This window comes from Squalius cephalus, assembly GCF_949319135.1.
Source record: "Squalius cephalus genome assembly, chromosome: 11".
Taxonomy (NCBI): domain Eukaryota; kingdom Metazoa; phylum Chordata; class Actinopteri; order Cypriniformes; family Leuciscidae; genus Squalius; species Squalius cephalus.
The window spans coordinates 5,542,201-5,565,696 of NC_137132.1; the positions used below are offsets into that span (position 1 = coordinate 5,542,201).

Consider the following 23,496-nt stretch of genomic DNA (forward strand, 5'->3'; position numbering starts at 1 on the left):
TGACATTTATGCGTGGTTTGTGAAAATACAAAAAAAAAATCACGTAGCCTAGAATATTTGCTCCAAAAGAATGTGAAAATCACCCTGACTGCTCATTCAGATAAGACAATATATTGATTTAAAAATTGTAAGACGTGTTTTGTGTGAAAAAGCTTTATGCGGGAGGCGTGATCACCTCATTACTATGTATGTTTTCGCACCTTAGAAAGACAAAGACACTCCCTAATGGCCCTATTAGGAGCTTATCAGGGCCCATCATTCTGAGCAACCTTGCACAAAGAATGAGGAGATTTAAAAAAGAATGGCTGTTTGATTGTTTGGATTTATTTACGACACCACATAATCCAAAGATACACAACAAATGACAAAAAAGCACATATTTGAAAAAATTACCCAAAGACAGAGACCTTTGTGCCATTCCTAAAAACATTGTACATACCTTTCATTTCCAAGGTGTTTGATTTTTACTTTACCATGTTCATATACAGAGACTCATGTGAATGTTGGCGTCAGCAGGACTCAGTGGCATCTGGTCACTGAAAAAAAAAAAAAAAGTGTAAACTTTTTAAAATTCACAGAATACACACACACACACACACACACACACAAATGTTTCCAACAATATATAATATAATGAACACCAGGTTTGTTGTGCCTTGTAGGCATAAGCTACGCGCAGTGCTGCATAAAATAATAATAGCAATAACCTATAGCAGCCTATAAATCTTCCAAAAGATTTCAGTAACAACTACGCTAGAGAAAAATATATTGATTATCATATGTTACTTCAAATGTTTCCATTCGTAATCGTTATGATGATATGAAATGAGATAATAGTAAAAACAGCCTAATGTTTGGTGCGTTTTGCTTTTCAAACGCGATCGCGCTCCAAAATATGAAACATTCAAACTCACAGCACGCTCCAAAATATGAAACATTCAAACGCACCGCGCGCTCCAAAATATGATACATTCAAACTCACAGCACGCTCCAAAATATGAAACATTCAAACGCACCGCGCGCTCCAAAATATGAAACATTCAAACGCACCGCGCGCTCCAAAATATGATACATTCAAACTCACAGCACGCTCCAAAATATGAAACATTCAAACGCACCGTGCGCTCCAAAATATGATACATTCAAACTCACAGCGCGCTCCAAAATATGATACATTCAAACTCACAGCGCGCTCCAAAATATGAAACATTATGGTTACCATATTATACATATCTACGTTTGAGCAGATATCCACAAACACAGTAACAGTAAACACGGGTCTAAATATTCACCATATATCTAGCAACAGTTCAACTGCAATGTGAAGTTTATGCAACAATAACATAAACTAATAAGTAAGAATTTCTTACCTTATATCTTGTCTTCAAATCACGTTCTTCTTCTTCTGAGGTAAATCCAATGTTAGCTCACTGCGTGTCTTCCAAACTTGACGAAAAGCAGAGACTTATGAAGTGTGGTGTTTTGTTTTTTGAGGTAATGAGCGCGTTCGCATTCCATGTGGAGATTTGCATGTGAATCTCTTTTGCGCGCGTGGGCGTGGTCGAATTAAAAATAATTAGCAAGCATTTGAGAAACTGGACATCTTGTTGGTTTTATACAAATTACTTAAACAGAGAATATTTGTTTGAATCCGATCATTTAAAAGTACACACTTAAATGTTTATGAAGATATATGGCTCATAAATGTGTGACAAGTATTCGCTGAGTTTTGGTTCAGTTCACCGCGACGGAGAGGCAGAACGCACACCCTGTTTATTTTCTTTATTTTACAAAAGCACAATGTTTTGATTTGATTGCAAGTGGACACATACAAAAGTAGAAATATCACAGATTGTTTTTTCATATTTCTTTTTTCTGTATGATCATAAATGACGGCGTATTTTAAGTTTATGTTGCTGCTATGTGAAAAAAATCCAGCAAAACGCGCTGGCGCGTTTGTCGACCCCAGAGGGTTAAAAGCTAAATACAACATTCTTTACCGTGATCTTTTGTATGGAAGCATATTTGAAATAGATTCTTAAAATTTGTTATTCTTCAGTACCACCAAAAGTTTCTCTGAGTTTTCAGATTTTTTCGGATTTTCCATTCATTTCCTATGGTCGGTCATTTTTGACCGGGAGGAAGCTAAGTGTGACTTTTTTTTTACGACCCTTTAACATATCCGAATCAAGTCCATGATTTTTTTGTGTGTTCAGATAGCTAATACAGCTAAGTCACCAAGTGTCATCCCATTCCGATGAAGCAAAAAAAATAAAAAATCGAAACGTACAAGTTTTCGGTCATTTTTGACCGAAGAAGCCCAGAGGGTTAAATGTTGATAAAAAACTATTGCAAAATGATGGCTTTTCCGTTAACCGATGTTATGCGACTAAAACATTATGTTTCCCTCTAACGTCATTCCCTCTAACGTCATTCCAAAAATCATGGCAACGGATGTTGGTAGTTTTACATATATCGCAGCCACCGCACTAGCCATTGTTTTCAATCGAAGGAGACGTAGACGTGTTATCCAAGCATTATTGGCAAGGGAAGATGTTAACGTAAATGTTAAACATGCAATTTAACCGTGTTTCCATTACCCTTCAAATTGCACGAATTGAAAATGTAAATTGAAAATACACCCATTGGAAAGACGTCAATTTCGCAAAAACTTCATGCTCGCATGAGGTGGTTTTTCAGGCTGTTCGAAAAAGGAATATTTTGCTAAATATTTCGCTCCTTAAACTATAAGGGGCTTTCCTTGCCATTAATGCTTGGATAACACGCCTACGTCTCCTTCAATTAAAAATAATGGCTAGTGCAGTGGCTGCGATATACGTAAACCTACCAACTTTTGGCTTCTCGCAAGATGAAAAAATTATGTTTTAGTCGCATAACATCGGTTAATGTGAACAGCATCAATTTCACAAAAGTGTTTTATCGACATTTAGAAAATACCGCAAAAGTTTTGCACAAATTATAATGGAAACGTGGCTACAGAGGAACTGTGAATGATCGTGTGAAGAATAAGTTCAGGTCACCTGTAAATGTGAAAAATCTGTTTCCATTGTAGTTTGCGAAATATTCCTTTTTCGAATTGCCTGAAAAACCACCTCATGCGTGCATAAAAATGTTTTTTTCGAAATGGACGTGTTTACGAAGGGGGAACTTAATTTGTCATTTTTAGTTTGCTCAATTTGAAGGGTAATGGAAACGCGTCTGTTTCTCAGTTGTATATTCACGTATGTCTTGTGTTGTAGGAGTCTTGAATATTACAGTCAGTGCAGAGGCAGAGGCGTCCCAGACTGTGTGTGACAATGAGATTGTGAGCGTCCCGGAGAGAGGACGCATTGACACGGTCACACGAAGTCTGCTCGTACAGGTCAGCACACGTCATCATTTACTCATGATCTTAATGCTGCTTGTGTATGATGTGTTGATGTGATTGATTTCTGCTGCAGGCGGAAGGAACTGAAAAGACAGAGACTCGCAGCTGGTTACTGTGTCCAAAGGGTTAGTCTGCAGATATTTCAGATGTTTTGGTGTACAAGCGCTGATAATGCTGCAACCCTCTTTGTCTTCTAAACACAAACTCCAACTTCATGAAAATAAGTACACATTGCATCGAGGACATTTTGAGGACACAACAAATTTGAGGACCAATAGAGGGAGCTAAAATATGCTCATATGTATCAGACATTTGTCAATTGAGAAAGTTTAAATTTGCCTTACATGACAACTGTAGTTTAGTTGTTCAGCTGTGCCAAATTTGGAAATTGTGGCCATTTTCTCCCCTTTTCTAAAGTGCTTGAATCACAATAATTCCTGTTTGTGATTATATTATTATTATTGGGACTTCACAGGTGGTATTAAAATTAGGGCTGTCAAACGATTAATCGCGATTAATCGCATCCAAAATAAAAGTTTGTGTTTACATAATATATGTGTGTGTATGGAGTATAATTATTTTCTATATATAAATACACACACATGCATATATATTTAAGAAAAATGTGTTATTTATATATAATATAAATATATATACACAGTATATACATACAAATAATTCTTAAATATATACATGCATGTGTGTGTATTTATATATAGAAAATAATTATACACCGTACACACACATATGTTATGTAAAGACAAACTTTTATTTTGGATGCGATTAATCGCGATTAATCATTTGACAGCCCTAATTAAAATGTTTATAGCGTTACTCTGCTGATCACTGATGTGTTTCTGTCTGTCTGGTTCATAGGTGACAGTCTCTCAGAGGAAGTGGCTCTGACTCTTCCTAAAGATGTGATAGAGGGATCAGCCAGATACTCTGTTTCAGTCATTGGTAACATTTACAAACATGAGCAGAAATGAGGAGATTGGCTTTAGACTTAAAATAAAATGTAGTGAGTGTCATTTGTGTATGGTTTACAGGCGACATATTGGGTTGTGCACTGAGGAACCTTCATGGATTATTACGGATGCCGTACGGCTGTGGAGAGCAAAACATGGCTGTTCTTTCTCCCAATATTTACATTCTGGAGTATCTGGAGAACACGGAGCAGCTCACCTCGGCCATCCGAGAGAGAGCCACAGGCTTCCTGCAGAGCGGTGAGAGACAAAATCATGTCAAGAAAATACTGAGATGGTTTGATACCAAATTATACATTATTCAACACTCAAACAAACTGTTGAAGTGTTAACCATTATCACACTAAACAGGATACCAGAGACAAATGAACTACAAGCATTTTGATGGATCATACAGCACATTTGGTGATGGTAAAGGGAATACATGGTAAATATATTTTCACTATTACTTTTGTTTAACCTTTAATCAGTGTTAAAAAAGGACAACACTTAAGGTGTTACTTAAAAACACTTAAAAATGCTCTCTGTTGCAGTGACATACGTGTGTGTTTGTGTGCGTGTGTGTGTGTATGAGATAGAAAGTTCGTTCTACTTTTTATTTATGCTCTAGGACCAGACCTTGTTTTATTTGTAAAAATTTTCAGATTTATAATGGATTTACTTTAATTTTTTTGACAAACAAAATTAAAAAAAGTCATTTTCAATGAATGATTTCATTTTTTACCCCAAACACCTTAAATGGTAAAAAAAATGTTACACACCTTTAGAACAACCAAATCAAGCCCAGTTTTTTTGTGCATGTTTAGATAGATTATTTAGGAAAAGTCACAGAGTTTCATGCCCCTGCGATGAAGGTAACACTTTTAAAAAATGAAGGAAAAGTCCATTGGGGTCATTTTGACCCCAAACAGTGATTAAAGGTTAACAGAAATAATATCAAGGTAATCTACAATAATAAACACAATTTACACATTTAAAAAATTGTCTTAGTTCAAATGACTTGTTTTGAGGTTTATGATGGATGGAATTCATTGAAACACCTGATGACATTTTTTTAATTATATCTTCCACACCATCAGGTTGACTGCCTTTGTGCTGAGGTCCTTTGGCAAAGCACAGAAATACATATTTATTGATCCAAAAATTATTCAGAGAGCAAAGAATTGGTTAATAAGCAGACGGGATTCAGACGGCTGTTTTATCCAACAGGGAACACTGTTCAACAACAGAATGAAGGTCTGTCATCTTCTCTCTATCTCTCTATCTATTGTCTTTATTCAGACTTTCTCAAGCCAACATCACAGTTTGTCTAGATGAACTTTCCTTCAGTGGTTTGAGTGTGTTGATTTATTTATCCTTTATTTCTAATAAATTCTAGGGTGGGGTGAATGATGATGTGACCATGACTGCCTACATTACTGCATCATTGCTTGAACTGGAAACTCCAGTCACAGTAAGTTCATCTGTAGGAAACATGGTACACTGTTAAAAGTGATCAGTTGACTTAAAGGAGCAGTTCAGTTTAAAATGAAAATTTCCCCATGATTTACACACCCTCAAGGTATCCTAGGTGTATATGACTTTCTTCTTTCAGACGAATGCAATCTGAGTTATATTAATAAACACTCTGACGCTTCTGAGCTTTATATTGGCAGTTTGCCAGATTGCAACTCTCAGTTTGAAGCTCAAAAAAGTGCATCCATCATAAACGAACTCCACACTGCTCTGGGGGGTTAATAAAGACCTTCTGTGGAGCACTTTTATGATGAATAGATGAGCTTCTTTGAACTTCAAACTGATGGATGCAATGATGCAATTCACTGCCATTATAAAGCTCAGAAGCGTCAGGGTGTTTACTAATATAACTACGATTGTATTCGTCATATACACCTAGGATAACTTGAGGGTGAGTAAATCATGGGGTCATTTTCATTTTAACTTTAACTTAAAAAAAATTTGGTGAAAACCCGTTGCCTCAAAATTAAGTAAGTATTAAACTTATGCTTAATCGAAAAAAAGAAGTAATGTGGAATTGTCAAGTTCACATAACTTAATTTTTTCAGTTAAGAATTGAGTTTATTTACTTAATAATTTTAAGGCAACGGGTTTGCTAAAAAAATTTAAGTGAACTGAACACCTTTTACAGTGTAAACTTCATCTGTAGGAAACATGGTAAAAACTCATAGAAAAATTACACTCACAGCGTCTATTCCTCTGTGTTTTTTTGTCACAGGATCCTGTCGTCAGTAAAGGTTTGTCATGCTTGAGGTCCGTCATTGAGAATATCAAAAACACTTACACCACTGCCCTGCTCGCCTACACTTTCAGTCTGGCTAGAGACACGGACACTCGACAGCAGCTTTTCAAGAAACTGGAAGATGTTGCTATTTCAGATGGTAAGAGGTTTGTTTCTGATGACTTTCTGTTGTCTTTTATGACCGTACTATTGTTTTTAGTAACACTGTAGAAAACTGTTCCATCATTAATGAGTAACTACGCAGGAACAAATGAGTTACACACTATTAACGTTCTTGTAACTGCATTCTAGTCATTACTAGTGTGTTCTCATGATCTTCAGTTTAGAATACTGATCCAAATTATTAGTAGTTCCTTTAGAAGGATGTAGTAACACTTGAGTCATTACTAGTGGATTACCATTATCTTACATTATGCATTATGGATTATTAACATTAAAGGTGCTCTAAGCGATGCCACGCGTTTTTTTTTCAACATTTTTTGTCACGTACAGCCAGTGATGGGCAAGCTACTTGATATGTGTAGTGAGCTAAGCTACCAGCTACTCTACAATAAATTCAGCTTCACTACACAGAAGCTACCACCCATAAAAATGTAGCAAGCTAAATTACAAACTGTCAAAAGTAGCTTGATATGCTACATTAGTAGCTACTTTCAGTTAATCAAAATGCATGCCAAGTCAATGCAATTTTAGTGATCAACACAACTGTCAGTCAGATAAAGGCTAAAATATGATTCATTCATTGAACAATAGCCCAATACACACAAAAATAAATACAAATCAGAGCACATTTTTAGCTCTAGTTACGCAAGAATGCCTTTTGAAATTGTAAATAAAATAAAGTAAGAAAAAATTATAGCAATAATAATAATAATAATAATAATTCGTTACATTTATATAGCGCTTTTTCTGAGACCTCAAAGCGCTTTACATAGAAAGGGGGAATCTCCTCAAACACCACCAATGTGCAGCATCCACTTGGATGATGCGACGGCAGCCATATTGCGCCAGAACGCCCACCACACACCAGCTTACTGGTGGAGAGGAGACAGTGATGAAGCCTATCAGTATATGGGGATGATTAGGAGGCCATGATGGATGGGGCCAAGGGGCAAATTTGGCCGGGAAGTCGGGGTTACACCCCTACTCTTTTTCAAAGGACATCCTGGGATTTTTAATGACCACAGAGAGTCAGGACCTCGGTTTAACGTCTCATCCGAAGGACGGTGCTCTTTGACAGTATAGTGTCCCCGTCACTACACTGGGGCATTAGGACCCACACAGACCACAGGGTGAGCGCCCCCTACTGGCCTCACTAACACCTCTTCCAGCAGCAACCTGGTTTTCTCAGGAGGTCTCCCATCCAGGTACTAACCAGGCTCAGCCCTGCTTAGCTTCAGTGGGCAACCAGTCTTGGGCTACAGGGTGATATGGCAGCTGGCTGTAAGCAATGAGCCTGAATAGGACAAAAAGATGAGTTTAGTTTACAAATTAACATATTTTCCTAAGAACTGTTATTTAACTGTTGTTTATACTAACAATAGCCCAATAGCTAGAACTAAAAATATATTTTGTCTTGCATAGGCTAACAGTGGACCTAGCTTGTTATTGTCCAGCTGTTTGGACTTCATCAATTATTCCATTCTCCCACCTCTTTCCTACTTAATTCGTTTCGTTAGCTGATTTAAGCTTGATTTCAGGGGTTCTAGATCAGGATGCTCTCTGCACACGAAAGTTCTCTTGCTCACTTTCCCTCTCTGCCGTGCGCGCGCGCTACGCGGTTTGAGCACAGTCTCTGTCTCGCATGCGTGCTCGCTCTAGATTCCAGGAGATTTTAACTAATTTGCGGCATAACTAGTCGATCACGAGTGGCTCAACAGGTAGATCTATAGATAAACTCATCTTTCAGGCATTTGAACGACCGGGTTGACACTTCAGCGTGAGAAATCGGGGGTGTGGCGTGTGAGCGTGTGAAACCAATCAAATGCATGTCTCACGGCCAATGCGTGAGAGTTGGCAGCTCTGACTGTGTGTGTGTCGCTTACTGTCTATGGTGTGTTGTCATCGTAAACATTAGTCTGTAGGCCTACGCATGCGCTTGTACCCGGCGTGTTGTCGTCGACACAGAAACATCCTGTTTTCCTAAATTATGTGTTTGATGGCTGCAGGGAAACGCTGTTATGTGTGAAATGTCAGAAATGTCCAGGAGAAATTAGCTTTCGAGGACGCTACTGCGCTACTTGATCAATAAAAGAGCTTAGCTACTGAAAACTTACTTGGTTTTGTAAATAGCGACGTTATTGCCAAGCTACTGACAAATGTAGTTAAGCTAGTAGCCTACTGCCCATCACTGCGTACAGCAAACATCTCCTCACTATCCGCTGCCTGTCCACTGAACACACTGTAAATAAACGCTGTCTCTCTAGACACCACAGGCTCTACAAACGGCAACAAAAACAAACTGGGCTCACCCGCACCACGAAACACAACAAACAGTGTTCCAGCCAATAACCGACAAGAAGTATTTGAGGGTGGGGTTTGGGGTTTAGTGCGCGTACTAGGGCTGCAACAAATGATTATTTTGATAATCGATTAATCTAACGATTATTAGAACGATTAATCGACTAATCATCGATTATTTCGCCGACTAATCAGTAATCACGATTATTCAGCTTTTTCAATTAGTTAAAAACACTGAGTTATACATATTTTAACTAATATATAAAAAAGAAAATCACTTCAGCTTTTGAAATGGTTGTTTTAATGAACTTTGAGCCAACTAAACAGGGGTGTGTTTCCCGAAAGCATCGTTGGCCAACTATGGTCGCAAGTTCATCGCAATGTCCATTGAACTCTATTGGTAACGACGGAACTTGCGACCATAGTTGGCCAACGATGCTTTCGGGAAACGCACCCCTGGTCATTCTCTTTAAGTTTTCAGATTTCTGTCCAACTCAAATCTCACACAAATGCTCTCTAAGCATTGTTTAAATATTCTGTTATCTTTCAATAGAAAAAATAAACCAAAATTAATCAGCTGCATTACAGACAAACTTTATCTGCAAACAATTATTATAAGCATAACATTTAAAAAAAAAATGACATGACAATTGAGCTGACAGACATTCTCATTCACCTTTTAATTTACAGTATGAAAAAGTAACTGACATGATATTCTGCATAACATCTCCTTTTGTAAGTCTTCATGGATATGGAACAAAATACAAGTGATAAGACCGTAATACCTAATAGTGTTACAATAATAAAAACAGCCCTGACTCCTAAGCTCGATCAAGCTTTATTCTATGCAAAAATAAATCATCACATTACTGTAATTATATTATTATTGTTAATATTATTACTATTATTAGTTGTATTGCATTCTCTAATAAAGAGATTTACTGCTAGTTATTTTAGCTCCAGCTGGAAAACATTCACCTCTCACCGGCTCCTCTTGTTTCCTCTTTAAGTGCTTTATGTTGTGCTCCCGTGAAAAGCAAGTTCCGCCTTGCATGTATTGCATACGACAGTATTCTTGGTTTGAAGTTTTGTGAAACTTTCAGACACCTTGCTAGTACGGATTCGTTTGCACTCCGTCATAATTCGCGCTGTTTTCTCTTCTACCGCAATAGCATTTGTAACGGCTGCATTACACTCTAGCGCTACAGCGCCGTAGCGGTCAAATCGCGATAGCCCTAGCGCGTACACATGAAGGGGATGTGGAGGAGAGAGAAGCATGAAGAGGGAAGTTTGAATTATGGCCGACACACGACCAAAACGACGACGTTCTGATGAACAAATTGCAAAGAAGAGGGACAAGGATAAGGAACGCGCGAAGTAGCCTACCGAATTTACATCAGAAAAACCTTCGAAAGGTGGCGAGAACTCCGCCGGCAGAAGGGCTTCCAATCCGACATTCAGTTGCTGTGTTTTTGCAGAACTGGTGGGTAAATCCATTTTTCTTTCTAAACTGATATTTCATGTTCGCCAAACCAACAGGATATAATTAGCTAGAACCAGGGGTTAAATTGGGATTTATTATGTGGGGGGGCTCTCCCTAGGGGGGTCCGGGGGTATGCCCCCCCTGAATTTTTTTTGAAAAATAAACTATTAAATGGCATTTTCTGGAGAGTTTTGTGCAAAGAAATGGAGAAATTGAGTCTTACATGATATGTGAAAAACTGCAAGGTTAAGAGCATATTTGCATTGTTGTAGTATCAACAGGTATTAGGACATTTAGCATTTACATTACTGTTAATCAGCAGTTGTGGAATGTAACGAAGTACAAATACTTCGTTTCTGTAGACCTACTTTACTTAAAGGTATAGCTGAGGATCTTTCCGAATTTTAGATAAGTCCCGCCCTCTCCACTTTTTGAAAAGTTTGATTGATTCACCAGAATGATTGACAATTAGGAGGACCAATAGTATAGGGTATCCACCCGGAAGTAAAAAAATCCTCCGCTATACCTTTAAGTAGAATCAATAGTGCATACTTTTGACTTTTACTTCGTTACATTTTGCAGCAATTATTATACTTTCTCATCTCTACAACGTTTCGGTACATTTTCTGATCAGTTTTCCCCTGCCAAAACAGGGATTGAAAAAAATGTCCTGTTTTCGGTGCTGATGCGGTGGTGACGCGTTCATGTAAGGGTGGCGCTGCCAATAAAGCACCTAAAAGCTGTCACATAGAACCGGCAAAAGTAATGATTATGAATATGTAAAATATAGCAAGGAGACATTTTAATTGTTTATTAATAAACAAGTGTTTTCTGTGTCAGTGCCCTGCATAGATGAAGTTGACGATGCTATCCTCGCAATCTTCGCAGTGAACTGCCAGAGAGAAATGCACATTTCATACGGATTACACAAGCAGCGGTCTGTTTTCTTTCGTTTTGTATTGTTCTGTTTAAAAGAAGACCTTCCAAGCTTTCTATAGATATATTTATCAGGTCTGTCAGGCAAGTAGGCTCCCTTATACGCTTCGGTTCATTTATGAGACGAGAGTCCAGTTCACTCGCCGGCGCGTCCGTGTCGTGATTATCTATTGTCTATATACTATATTTACTTGATTAAACATTGATTAAAATTAAGATACAATTAATACAAAACGAAATTCATTTTAAAGAAAGGCTTTGTGCTTTCTGTTTGAGGTCTCAGTGAAAGTTTTAAACAGTCTTTTAGTGCCGCTTTCAGAGCGGTCCCGTCGTAACATTGTTTTTTCCTCATAAATGCGAACATGAAAAATAAAATAAAATCAATATGTTATGTTCTGTGGAGAACCAACCCTTCATCCGGAGGGTAGTATTACTTTGGTTTGCAGTGTAATTCATAGAATTACAAAAAAATATTTTGCCACCTAAAAGTTAAAGATTTTTTGTGTCACGTCCACGGCATGTGTAGCCTATTTTCCTCATATTAAATATAAAACGCTTGATTACACATTGTATTACCTTGTTATGATAGTGACCCATACAATGTGCCAAACATTTTTTCCTTACCTTGTCATTCAAGGCCAGGGCACTTTTTGTACAACCAACGTTGTGCTGAACTTGACAAAACTGAACTGTTGCTGCAGCGGCGGCCAGCAGCTCGGGTTTTATTTTTTATTTTTCAAGGCAGTAGAAGGTTCTGGAACTTACGCGCTTCCACATCCCGCGCAACTACGGATCTCCCAGGAACATTCATTATTGCTGTACATTTATCCATGTCGGAGTTCTGAGTAGTAGCCTATCTGTAGAGATGCGCATGGCATGCGCGAGCGGTGCGCGATCATGGTCGACTGACAACGAGATTAAGCAGCTGAACAAGAGTACGGCCGTGTCCCGATTGTTCTCATCTCAGCTCCGCCGAGACAAAATAGACATGCCATTTCAAAATCTTTCATTTATAATCAGAAATATGTTTTCAAAAGCATCACTTTCATCAAATTTTATGTGATTGTGACATAATTTCCAGTAGGCAACTGACTGCAAACGAGCAGGCTTATGTGCCGGGGCTGAGCCCCGGAGAGCCCCGGCCCAATTTAACCACTGGCTAGAACTATGTAACTGCCGTTCGGTATTTATGGAAAGGAGTCGGACCACCGGAGGAAAATAGGGGAGGGTCATGTCTTTTTATTCTTTGTTGAGGGGAGGGTCATCCAACTTTTTTTAGTCTAGGGGAAGGGTCACCCAACTTTTATATTCATGAAAACAGCAACATTTCAAAGTGGCTTGTTTGCTGCATATCTTTTACATGTAGCTCCATGTTGCTCTCGCGGTATCAGCCCCCCATCTATATCAGATGGGTCTGACCCAACACAAATCCAGTTTGGCGCTGTTTGACAGTGCGCGCGCACTTCTGTACGCGCTCAGAAAAAGTGCATCATGTCAGAACAGAACGCCAATGAAATGTTTACCCGGCAAAGCTTTAAAGCACGAGCAAATAATGAACTTTTGTGATTGCGAATAAGTGCACAGTGTCCTGTGAGTGTAACTCTACCGCTGCATTAACATGTGTGATGTGAATGCACGTAGAGTTTTACAGTATTGGGACTGAAGCCTTGTTTATACTTTCGCCTGGCTCCGCAGCGCGAGTCTCCGCAGACTGCGCGCGCACCTCCGCAAACGGACGAGGCGTTTATACTTGACGCGCTCGCCGGTGTACTATTCTTTGAAACGATAGGGGGCGACTCAAGTAATTATCCTCTAAACCATCAGGAATCAGCGGTTAGAAGAAGAAGCTATACACACGTGACAATGTTTATTTTAGTACACCGCCACCAATACCACACTACAAAAAGAATAGTGTAAACCCCAGTAGGCTAAACCCTGAGATTATTACTAGTGACAATAAAACAAAATATATGGATATGAGAATGTGTATACATAAATAAATTAACAATCTCTTACATATTTTCTAATTTCACTAAACATTTAAGTTTCGTGAACATTTTTATTAAACATGGACCTTTATGTTCATTAAAAATACTTTTTATGCTATTGTATGCTCATTTTTTAAATGTAAGCAACTAATTTAGACGTGTAAACTGGGTGCCGGTGTGGTGAGAAATTCAAGCTCGGCCAGATTCGCCTCGAAATCGTTCATCTTCGGATGCGGCGCCGCGCGCGATGTTACAAAAAGTGCCGTGCACACCGCCAGGCGAAATTGGGTCTTGCGAACCCAACGCGCGAGACCGCCCACTCCGCAATGACGTCATTTTTGCCGCGCGCGCCTCGCGATCTTGCGGCTGCGTACAATAACGGTATAATTTTGGTCAGACAGTTATTTAAGAATAATGGACATCTTTTTAATTACTGTGAATTCCTTAACTATTATAAGATCCCTGTAGCGGCTAAAGAGTTTGCAGTGGTTTTTGATGCCATTCCTAGTGGCCTTATTCAACTTTTATCAGGCAATATATCTTCCGAAGCTATCCCCATATATACTACTAATCAGTTAAGTATTGATGGCGTGAAAATTATAGATAAAAAGTTTAACAACTTTTATATTAGAGAATTATGTAGGATTACGTTATTGCCTAAATGCAAACCTTTTTGGAACTCAATGTATAATCAGATTGATTGGAAAGAGGTCTGGAACTTACCCAGTAAATACTGTCTGACCAATAAAGTTAAAGAAATTACATATAAGATTATTCACTTGATTTATCCAGTGAGACAAGTAGTCTCAAGATTTTTTAGAGACATGGAAACTACATGCAACTTTTGTAATACAGAAGAAGAATCAATAAAACACTTATTCTTTGAATGTGTATTTACCCAACTGTTTTGGATTGATGTTGAATATCTGATATTTAAATTCACAAAATTAAAGATTCAACTATCTGGTAAAGATATATTTTTGTTATACAAACATAAGAGTGTGGAACAAAATTTTGTTGTTAACTTAATAATTATGTATGGAAAATACCATATACATAAGCAGAAATGGACAAATAATAAACCTAACATTATATTATTTAAAATTGAGCTTAAACATTATATTGAAGCCCTAAAAGATGTTAGAAATAAAAAAGCAAAACAGATGTATAAAATTTTTGAATCCTTTTCTTTGTAATTTTTTATTTTTTCCCCTGTTATTTTTTTATTTTATTTTAATTTTATTGTTTCTTTGATGCTATTATGAATGTAATAGATAATAATACATTGTGTTTCCTCTGTATATGTATGTTGTTATGCAATAAAAAAAAAAAAAAAAAAAAAAAAAAAAAAATCTTGCGGCTGCGTCGAGTATAAACAAGGCTTGAGGCGCCAGAACTGCAGCTGATAGAATGTGCGCTGTTGCGCGATACTACCATATTTTAGTTTCCATCCTTATTTTGTTTCCACAATAATGTTAGTGAGTAAATCTACTGAAATTGCCACCATAACAGTGGAGTGTGATGTGTAAGATGTAGGGCTACCACATCTTTAAATTACTATTAGTAGCCTATTATTTAAGTTAACATAATAAAATACATAGACCTACACCAAAAAAATAGTTGAGGATAAATTCTCAGAAAATGCATTTAATACCAATATATTGAAACGTGCTGCTTGCTGTTCTTACTTCCTTAATAAAGGAGTCAAGACATTAGAAAAATGTCAGTCTACACATGAGTTTTATATTTAATATGAGGGAAATACACATTTGACATGACACAAAAAATCTTTAACTTTTAGGTGGCAAAATATTTTTTAGTAATTCTATGAATTACACTGCGCAAACCAAAAGATGTATACCCACCGGATGGTCGGCCTCCACAGAACATAAAATATTCGTTTTATTTTATTTTTCGTGTTCGCATTTATGTGAAAAAACAAACAAACAATGTTAAGGGCGTGACATGACTTCTCCAGTTCTCCATTACGGACATGACTGCTCTGAAAGCGACTTTAAAAAAAATCACACAGACCTCAAACAGAAAGCACAAAGCCTGTCTTTAAAGTGAATTTCGTTTTTTATTAATTGTATCTTAATTTTAATCAATGTTTCATCAACCAATTGCCTGGATTTAATAAATAGTAATAGTAAATATAGTAGAAAATAGATAATCATGACAAGCGATGCGCCGGCGAGTGAACTGGACTCTCGTCTCATAAATGAACCGAAACTCAGCGTAAGGTAGGCTACTTGCCTCACAGACCTGAGAAATATATAGAAAGCTTGAAATGTCTACTTTTAAACAGAACAATTCAAAACGAAAGAAAACAGACTGTTCTCTTATGTAATCCGTATGAAATGTGCATTTCTCTCTGGCGCGTTCTGCGAAGATCACGACGCATCGTCAACTTAATCTTTGCAGTCGACACAGAAGACACTTGTTTATTAATAAACAATTAAAATGTATCCTTGCTATATTTGACATATTCATTACTTTTGCTGGTTCTTTGTGACAGCTTTTAGATGCTTTATTGGCAGCGCCACCCACATGTTGAACGCGTCACACCGCATCAGCACCGAAAACATGATTTTTTTCAAAAATCGTGATACGAACCGAATTGTAGGTTTGGTCTATCGTTACAGCCCTAGTAAGATGAGAAAGCAAGAGTTTATGGTTGTAAAAAAAAAAAACAATGGCTATCTGAACATCTTTGCCAAGTGCAAACCAGTACAGAAGTAGGCTAATCAATAAATTATCAGGGAGGGTCATGCCTTTTTTCACAATCATTTTGGAGGGTCATAGAAAAATGTATTGCTGGCGAAGGGAGGGTCATGTATTTTTTGACTACAGATCTCAAAACTCCTCCGGTGGCCCCTTAAATAAAAAACGAACAGTCCCTTATTGCTATTATTGCGTCCTTGTATGGGAGCTATAGTTATTAACCTCAGGTGGCGAAACGATTTTAAGATAATGTTTCTCTTTTTCTGCATTCTGTTCTGCAATATATAAAAGCATTTATCTAACTTGGTGACATTACACATTGAATGAAGTATCAGTAAAACTCAACTTTGTTAGTGACTACTTTGACTTTCCTTTATGCCGGGGAGGAGGAAGGACGAGATGGGATGAGGAGGAGGAGGGAGGGTCTAGCTAGCCTCCATGTTGTTTGACAACAATTCGAATGTCAACAAGAAGTTACGTCTCCCGACATCGCTTATAGCACCTTTAATTATGAACCTGTTTACAGTAGTTCCTTGTAGTCCTCTGTGAGTTATGAAAAAGTAGTAGTTACTGATTAGCAAATAGTGAACTACCACATTCAACTATTTCTTACTAATTTATTAATTAGAGTTTCTTGTTAGTTAAGTATAAGATAATGTATAATGCTGGTTGTTCTCTCAGAATAAACCCGACAGGATGATCAGGAGGGTCTTGCGTGAGCCAGAAGGGGTTTATTCTGAGATAACAAACGGCTGAATGTGCATTATGCTGCTTATTACACGACTACTTGCCACATAAGTAAATAATTAGACACGAAATATTGATCTAATTCAAAATATTTAACTAGCTCTTTAAACGCAAAGGTTTCGCGTTTAGAGCTGTTGCTAGCACGACAAGTTCAAATTAGACGGACATTTAAGAGATACGGTATACAGTCATACTACTTATTACACAGCATTTCACCACATAAATAATTATGGGGATAAGAGATTTTGATTTCATGAAACTGTTTTAAAATCGTACTTGTTTGTTGTCTAATAATCCAACAGTGTACAAAATTTTTTTCGCAAAATGGCAGCATCTGCGTTTGAATGAAACGAGAGGGTGAGTCCACGAGACTGGATGGCATAATTAAATAACCGTACACAAAATATTGATTCGACTGAGTTTTAATATTTTATTAGCTCACCAAAAGCAAAACTTCCATGAAGAAAGCCTGTTGAGCCTGTGTTTTCAGCGGTTGTTATCGAGCAATAACACACCACTGGATGTGCTATTGACCAATCAGAATCAAGTATTCCACAGATGTAATAATAGTAGTAAATAGAATGTTAATAGTGTGTTACTCATTTGTTTCTGTGTAGTTATTCATTAATGATGGAACAGTTTTCTAAAGTGTTACCTTTTTGTTTTAATCATGCTCCTTGAGTCAAGCGTGTGTCTTTTGTCCTTAAGGCTCTTCTCTCCACTGGTCTCAGTCTGGCTCTGCTGATGACTCTGATTCTCTGGCAGTGGAGATCAGCTCATATGTGCTGCTTGCTGTTCTCACTGCAGATTCAGTCACTACAGCTGATCTGGGCTATGCTAACAGGATTGTTAGCTGGCTTGTGAAGCAGCAGAATGCTTATGGAGGATTCTCCTCCACACAGGTTACTCAAACCTCTCCAATCAAACACATTATTGCTGGTGTGAATGAGTAAAAGAGGCATTACTGAACACATTTATTTCCCAGGACACAGTGGTGGCTCTTCAGGCTCTGTCTTTGTACGCCACCAAAGTGTTCAGCTCTGACGGCTCCAGCACAGTGACGGTACGGTCAGCAGGAGACACTCTCCACTTTAATATCAATCCGGACAACAAGTTACTGTACCAGGAGAAGCAGCTGCAGAAACTTATAGCCACATACAGCATTGAAGTGAAGGGCTCAGCCTGTGTGTCTGTGCAGGTTTGTAGTGCGTTCAGCTTCATTTACTCACACTCACTTTCTCTCTTGGCATTTTATGCCCAGACCAGCAACATAGTGTCGGCCAAGATCCGGGCCACATCTGGTACATTTGGATTCATCGCGTATCAGATGTGGGCCGGATCTGAGTTGACTTTATGTTGCTGTCAGGGTGGTTATTCTGCTGTAAGATGATTTATGAATGTGTTTTTCTTTGTGTTGACTCTCTCAGATGTCTCAGTTCTACAACATTCCCACTCCAACTGAGGCTAAAACATTGAGCATTGATGCTAAGATTGAGGGAGATTGCAAAACATTGGGACAAAATTTCATTTTGAACTTCACTGTCAAGTAAGAGAATTTGTATTTAAAGTCCCCCTGTAGTCAATAATTGTATCCCTTAAAACTCATCTTTAAATTCTTCATGCCTTAAAACGGCTTGAATGTAACTCTACACCTTTGCCTCATCGAGTATACGCGGTTCTATGAATATGCAAACGGGCCCCGCCTCCACTCACTCACAGTAGCTCATAGATCCACTCGTTGACGATCACACGTTGATCTGATTGGTTACAAGGTAGTTTGTGACGTCAGAAACACCAGCGATTTTAAACCGTGTTTTTGAGACTTTGAGTCTTTGGTTCACTGCAGTTTTAAGGAGAAAATATTCAGGTGTTGACTTATGAATTTTCACGTGGTTTGTCTTAAAGCATATTAAAAACACCATATACACATATTAACAACATTAAAAGCTTGATTTTCACCACAGGAGGACTTTAAGTCAAAAGACTAGAACATGATCATGACTTAAGATTAACTAACAAATAAATGTTTTCTGAATATTTTTAACATCTTAATAAACACAAAAGCAATATAAACTGAAACGGTGTATCTCAGTAGTTAAAACACTACACACTGACTTGAGATACAACATTTTTATTATTGACACATTATGAGTGATTTGAGTGATTAAAACTTTGCATGTGTCTTGGTAATTATACTGGCTTTTGTTCTCTCTTATTTGTACATTTATATGAGGCATTTAAGAATCTTTTCATTTGCTGTTTTCCAGATATGATGGTCTACAGGAAAGGACTAACATGGTCATTGTGGATATTAAACTCTTATCTGGATTCACAGCTGATACATCAATGGTGCGTTTGAGTGATTCATCACAAAATGTGTACACATTTCTAGAGTTTCTCTTTTTAGAAATTAACCAGCACTTTTTCCCCACAGCTTAAAGATTTTTGGGGAATGTACAGACAACCTGTGGAACGGGTCGATTCTAAAGATGATCGTGTCATTGTGTATTTGAAGGAGGTGAGAAAACAGCAACATTCATATGATTGTATGTCTTAGGTCTTTATGTCTTTAATGTCCATGACTGATGAGTTTGTTTCCTCCTGTAGATCACACAAAATATTCCAGTGAATTACCATATACAAACGAAACAGGTTCTTCAAGTGAAGAATCTCAAGCCAGCTCTGATTAAAGTGTACGATTACTACCAAACAAGTAAGATTTAATATGCCAGTGTTGAATGCTTTGATCAAGTGATGCACATTGTTTATTCAGATTTAATCCATGTTTCCATTGTTGTACGAATGTGAACATCTTCCTTTTCCTTCAGGTGATCAGTCAGAGGCCGAGTACTTCTTCCACTGTGGATGAAGCTGAAGAGCGTCACCTTATAGTTCAGCTTGAATAAAGATGTTGGAACTCTCTAATGTTTAATATTATAATGTTTATTCTTTATCCTGGACAAAATTATTTCCAATCCATCATTCCAAATTTGAACAAACCCCCAAATCCTAATCAGCTTTTGGCTACGTCTCTTGAGATCATGACTTATCAATTCACAATGCATATGATTAATAAAAGTGTTGAAAACAAGTTATGGTGAGCTGGTTGAACTGTTGAATGTGTAGTAGCTACATGCTATGGCAACATTTCAGAATCAGACGAGGTTATTACTATTATATCTTGTGATTTTTTTTTTTTTTTTTTTTTTTTCTCATCTTGGCTCTGCTTTTTAAAAAATCTTGTTCTGAGACACTGTACACCCTTAAAAATAAAAGTGACAAAAAAAGCCGGTGTTTTCACAGTGAAAAGAACCTGAAAGGTTTCTTGAATAACCTTGTTTATGTGACATAAAAAGCCCTTTTTGGTACTGCAAGAACCCGCCTCATAAGTTCTTAAAAGAGCCTATAACAGTTCTTCATGTCACTTTATAAGATTATTTGTAGAACCATTCATGAAAATGTTCTTTATGACCCCGTTTTAAACAAACATAAAAAGAGAATCCAGGAATAAGATTTAAGTGTTTATTGCTTTTATACATTGTGCCAGATAAAAGCATATGAATACATACAGTAGGCATTAAACAGGACATTTCATAAATCAAGCAAATTGCACAATTTTAAAAAGAGAAAACAGTAGAAACACTCACCAATAAACCAAAAAGCAGACTACAATAAACAGTCCACTCTGTAACGGTCATCAGCTGGAGTGCCCTCGAGAACCACCAGAGGGCACTCCATTTCAGATTGTCATTTTCCCTCACAACTACATTTCCCATACTCACTGCTCGGACTCATCTTCACTGATCACATTCACCTGTTTGTCATTACCTTGTTTAGCTCACCTCTTATAAGCCTGGTTTTCACATTCAATCACGGCGTAGTTTTGTATGTGTTGCACTGCATCTCTGAGCATTTCTTCGGTTCCCTGTATTTGGGTTTCTTGGACTCTCTGCCTGCCTCTGGATTACCCGTTTGCCTTGTCCCCTGCCTTGTGTGTTTGTTTGTTTGTTTGGACTGCCTACCTGGACTTGAACTTGTTGCCTGTTCATTTGTTTACGTGTATGGATTGTCCCCTTCTGATTAAAGCTGCATTTGGATCTAAACTTTCTGGTCTCCGAGCAGTTTGTGACAGAAACCTACGCCAACACAGATCCAGCAGCCAAGTAAGACCCAGACCCATCGATGAATCCAGCAGCACAAATTTTCCGTCTCCGTCAAGGAGATCGACCCATCGAGAATTATGTAATGGACTTTTTGGAGCTTGCTCCTCTGACTTACATGGATGAGGTATGTCTAATGATATTTTTTTCGCAGAGGACTATCTGAGTCACTCAACTACCGTATGCCATTACATGACCCTAACGGGACTCTTGAACAGTATATTGACTTGGCCCTTTCCTTGAGCGGTTCATCATTTACTGTGGGCCTTGCGGAGGAAGAACCCCGCAAACTCTAAGCCTGAGAATCTTCACGCCACCCATCAGGCCTATCACCGGATCGGTCTCTAGACGTTCTAGATTAATGTCCAGCGTGATGGACTCACCACTCATGTCAGCACGGAGGGCCAAGAAGATCGGCCGATAGGGGTCTTGTCCTGCCAAAACCACCATTCCAGAGTCTCTTTCCGTCGAGGTCTCTGCCGAGCCTGCGCTCCACGCCAGCCCTGCCAAGCCTGATCTTCACGCCGAGCCTGTTTATTAATTATTAATTATTAATTTATCGTTTTTATGAATCATTTATAATAATGTGTCTCTGGATATTGTATATACGTGAATGGATATCCCTTATTTTGCCAAATCTAAATCCTAATCTTTAAGTCCCCAAATCCCAAATCAAAAAACGTACATTTGTTGTTTCAAAAATAAAAAATATGTTTGTTTTAAGATGAGAAAATAAGCCAAGATACTTCTTTGCATAATCTCGTTCAAAAAACAAGTGAGATATTGTTTCAAGTTTAGAGTTACAGAATGTGAAGAAATGTCTTGAAATTAGTAAGAAAAGAGTTACAGTTATAGTAATTATGAAGAATTCTATAATCAAGTTATAAGCTTTTAGTTTGTTAAGATGGCAATTTATATCCATTGTATGTCCTCAAGCTGTAGAATATTTATTTTGTCCTCATTAATTGTCATTATTAATTGAACTGGATCAACCAACAACAACCACATTTTTGAAAAACAAACAAATATCAATAACAAATCACTTTAACCAAAGTCATTGAGAAGTCAGAAACTTCACTCATCCCATCACAGCCAAGTACGAGACATACTATTATTCCTAAAAACCAAAAGAACTCACAATAATATATCGGGAAGTCTACAATGTTACAAACAACAGGCAGAAAAACAAACATGGCAAATCTTCATCATGGTGTAGGATCTCAAGTAAATATATGTATTGTTTAATTGCTCATCTAAAAGATTTGACTTATTTTAATGCTAAAATATTTTCAGACACCATATTAGGAAGGGGTCGAGGGATTTGCAAATATAAACAAACATTTACTGTAACTCTCTCACTCTCACTGAGTGGGTGTAGGGGATTGTTGACCCTTGATTTCAGTATTGATTGGTTTCAGGACACAGGTCAGTTGCCTGTTTTTTTCTGTGTATAGTTTGTGCAGAAGATACACTATATTGCCAAAAGTTTTGGGACGTCTGCCTTTACATGCACATGAACTTTAATGATATCCCATTCTTAATCTGTAGGGTTTAATATGGAGTTGGCCCACCCTTTGCAGCTTCAACTCTTCTGGGAAGGCTTTCCACAAGGTTTAGGAGTGTGTTTATGGGAATTTTTGACCATTCTTCTAGAAGCGCATTTGTGAGGTCAGGCACTGATGTTGGACGAGAAGGCCTGGCTCGCAGTCTCCGCTCTATTTCATCCCAAATGTGTTCTATCGGGATGAGGTCAGGACTCTGTGCGGGCCAGTCATGTTCCTCCACACAAAGTTAGGAGCATGAAATTGTCCAAAATGCTTTGGGGTATGCTGAAGCATTAAGAGTTCCTTTCACTGGAACTAAGCAGCCAATCCCAACCCCTGAAAAACAACCCCGCACCATTATCCCCCCTCCACCAAACTTTACACTTGGCACAATGCATTTAGTTGAGTAGCGTTCTCCTGGCAACCGCCAAACCCAGACTAGTCCATCGGTTTGGCATCGGATAAATTACCTAAATTAATAACTTTTTTACAACAAAAATGAACCATCACTGAACTTACTTAAACTGGACTGTGACGCTATTTTCTGCTGTACAGCCAAAACAAACATTATTGTTTGCATTATTTATACTGCATTATTTTCCTGTTATCATTGTAAAGCTGCTTTGAAACAAACTGTATTGTAAAAAGCGCTATATAAATAAAGGTGACTTGACTTTTACTGCATGCCAGACTACTGTACTTTGTGTCGCAAATGTATTTTTAAGGCTTTAGTAGATCTAATTTAGCACATGTTTTTGAACTGCAGTGCCTTCATGGTTGAATCATTAATCAGATGATCAATACACATGTTTTGAAGGACCTC

The 23,496-nt window shown here is 37.8% G+C and overlaps 1 protein-coding gene across 2 annotated transcripts in view; it reads left to right on the forward strand.

The window, feature by feature from the left end:
- The window catches only part of LOC307167534 (alpha-2-macroglobulin-like), a 47,354-nt gene extending 24,004 nt beyond the window's left edge, over positions 1-23,350 (forward strand). For both annotated transcript variants that reach the window (XM_079886702.1, XM_079886701.1), the window contains exons 22-36: positions 3,261-3,382; positions 3,462-3,513; positions 4,265-4,348; positions 4,438-4,614; positions 4,726-4,801; positions 5,454-5,610; positions 5,753-5,827; positions 6,608-6,770; positions 17,678-17,871; positions 17,955-18,167; positions 18,397-18,515; positions 19,237-19,318; positions 19,404-19,487; positions 19,577-19,682; positions 19,798-23,350. In XM_079886702.1, coding sequence (XP_079742828.1) covers positions 3,261-3,382; positions 3,462-3,513; positions 4,265-4,348; positions 4,438-4,614; positions 4,726-4,801; positions 5,454-5,610; positions 5,753-5,827; positions 6,608-6,770; positions 17,678-17,871; positions 17,955-18,167; positions 18,397-18,515; positions 19,237-19,318; positions 19,404-19,487; positions 19,577-19,682; positions 19,798-19,838 — 1,745 coding nt within the window. In that variant the 3' untranslated portion in view covers positions 19,839-23,350. The remainder of the gene's footprint in view (positions 1-3,260; positions 3,383-3,461; positions 3,514-4,264; positions 4,349-4,437; positions 4,615-4,725; positions 4,802-5,453; positions 5,611-5,752; positions 5,828-6,607; positions 6,771-17,677; positions 17,872-17,954; positions 18,168-18,396; positions 18,516-19,236; positions 19,319-19,403; positions 19,488-19,576; positions 19,683-19,797) is intronic.
- The last annotated feature ends 146 nt before the right edge of the window (positions 23,351-23,496 follow it).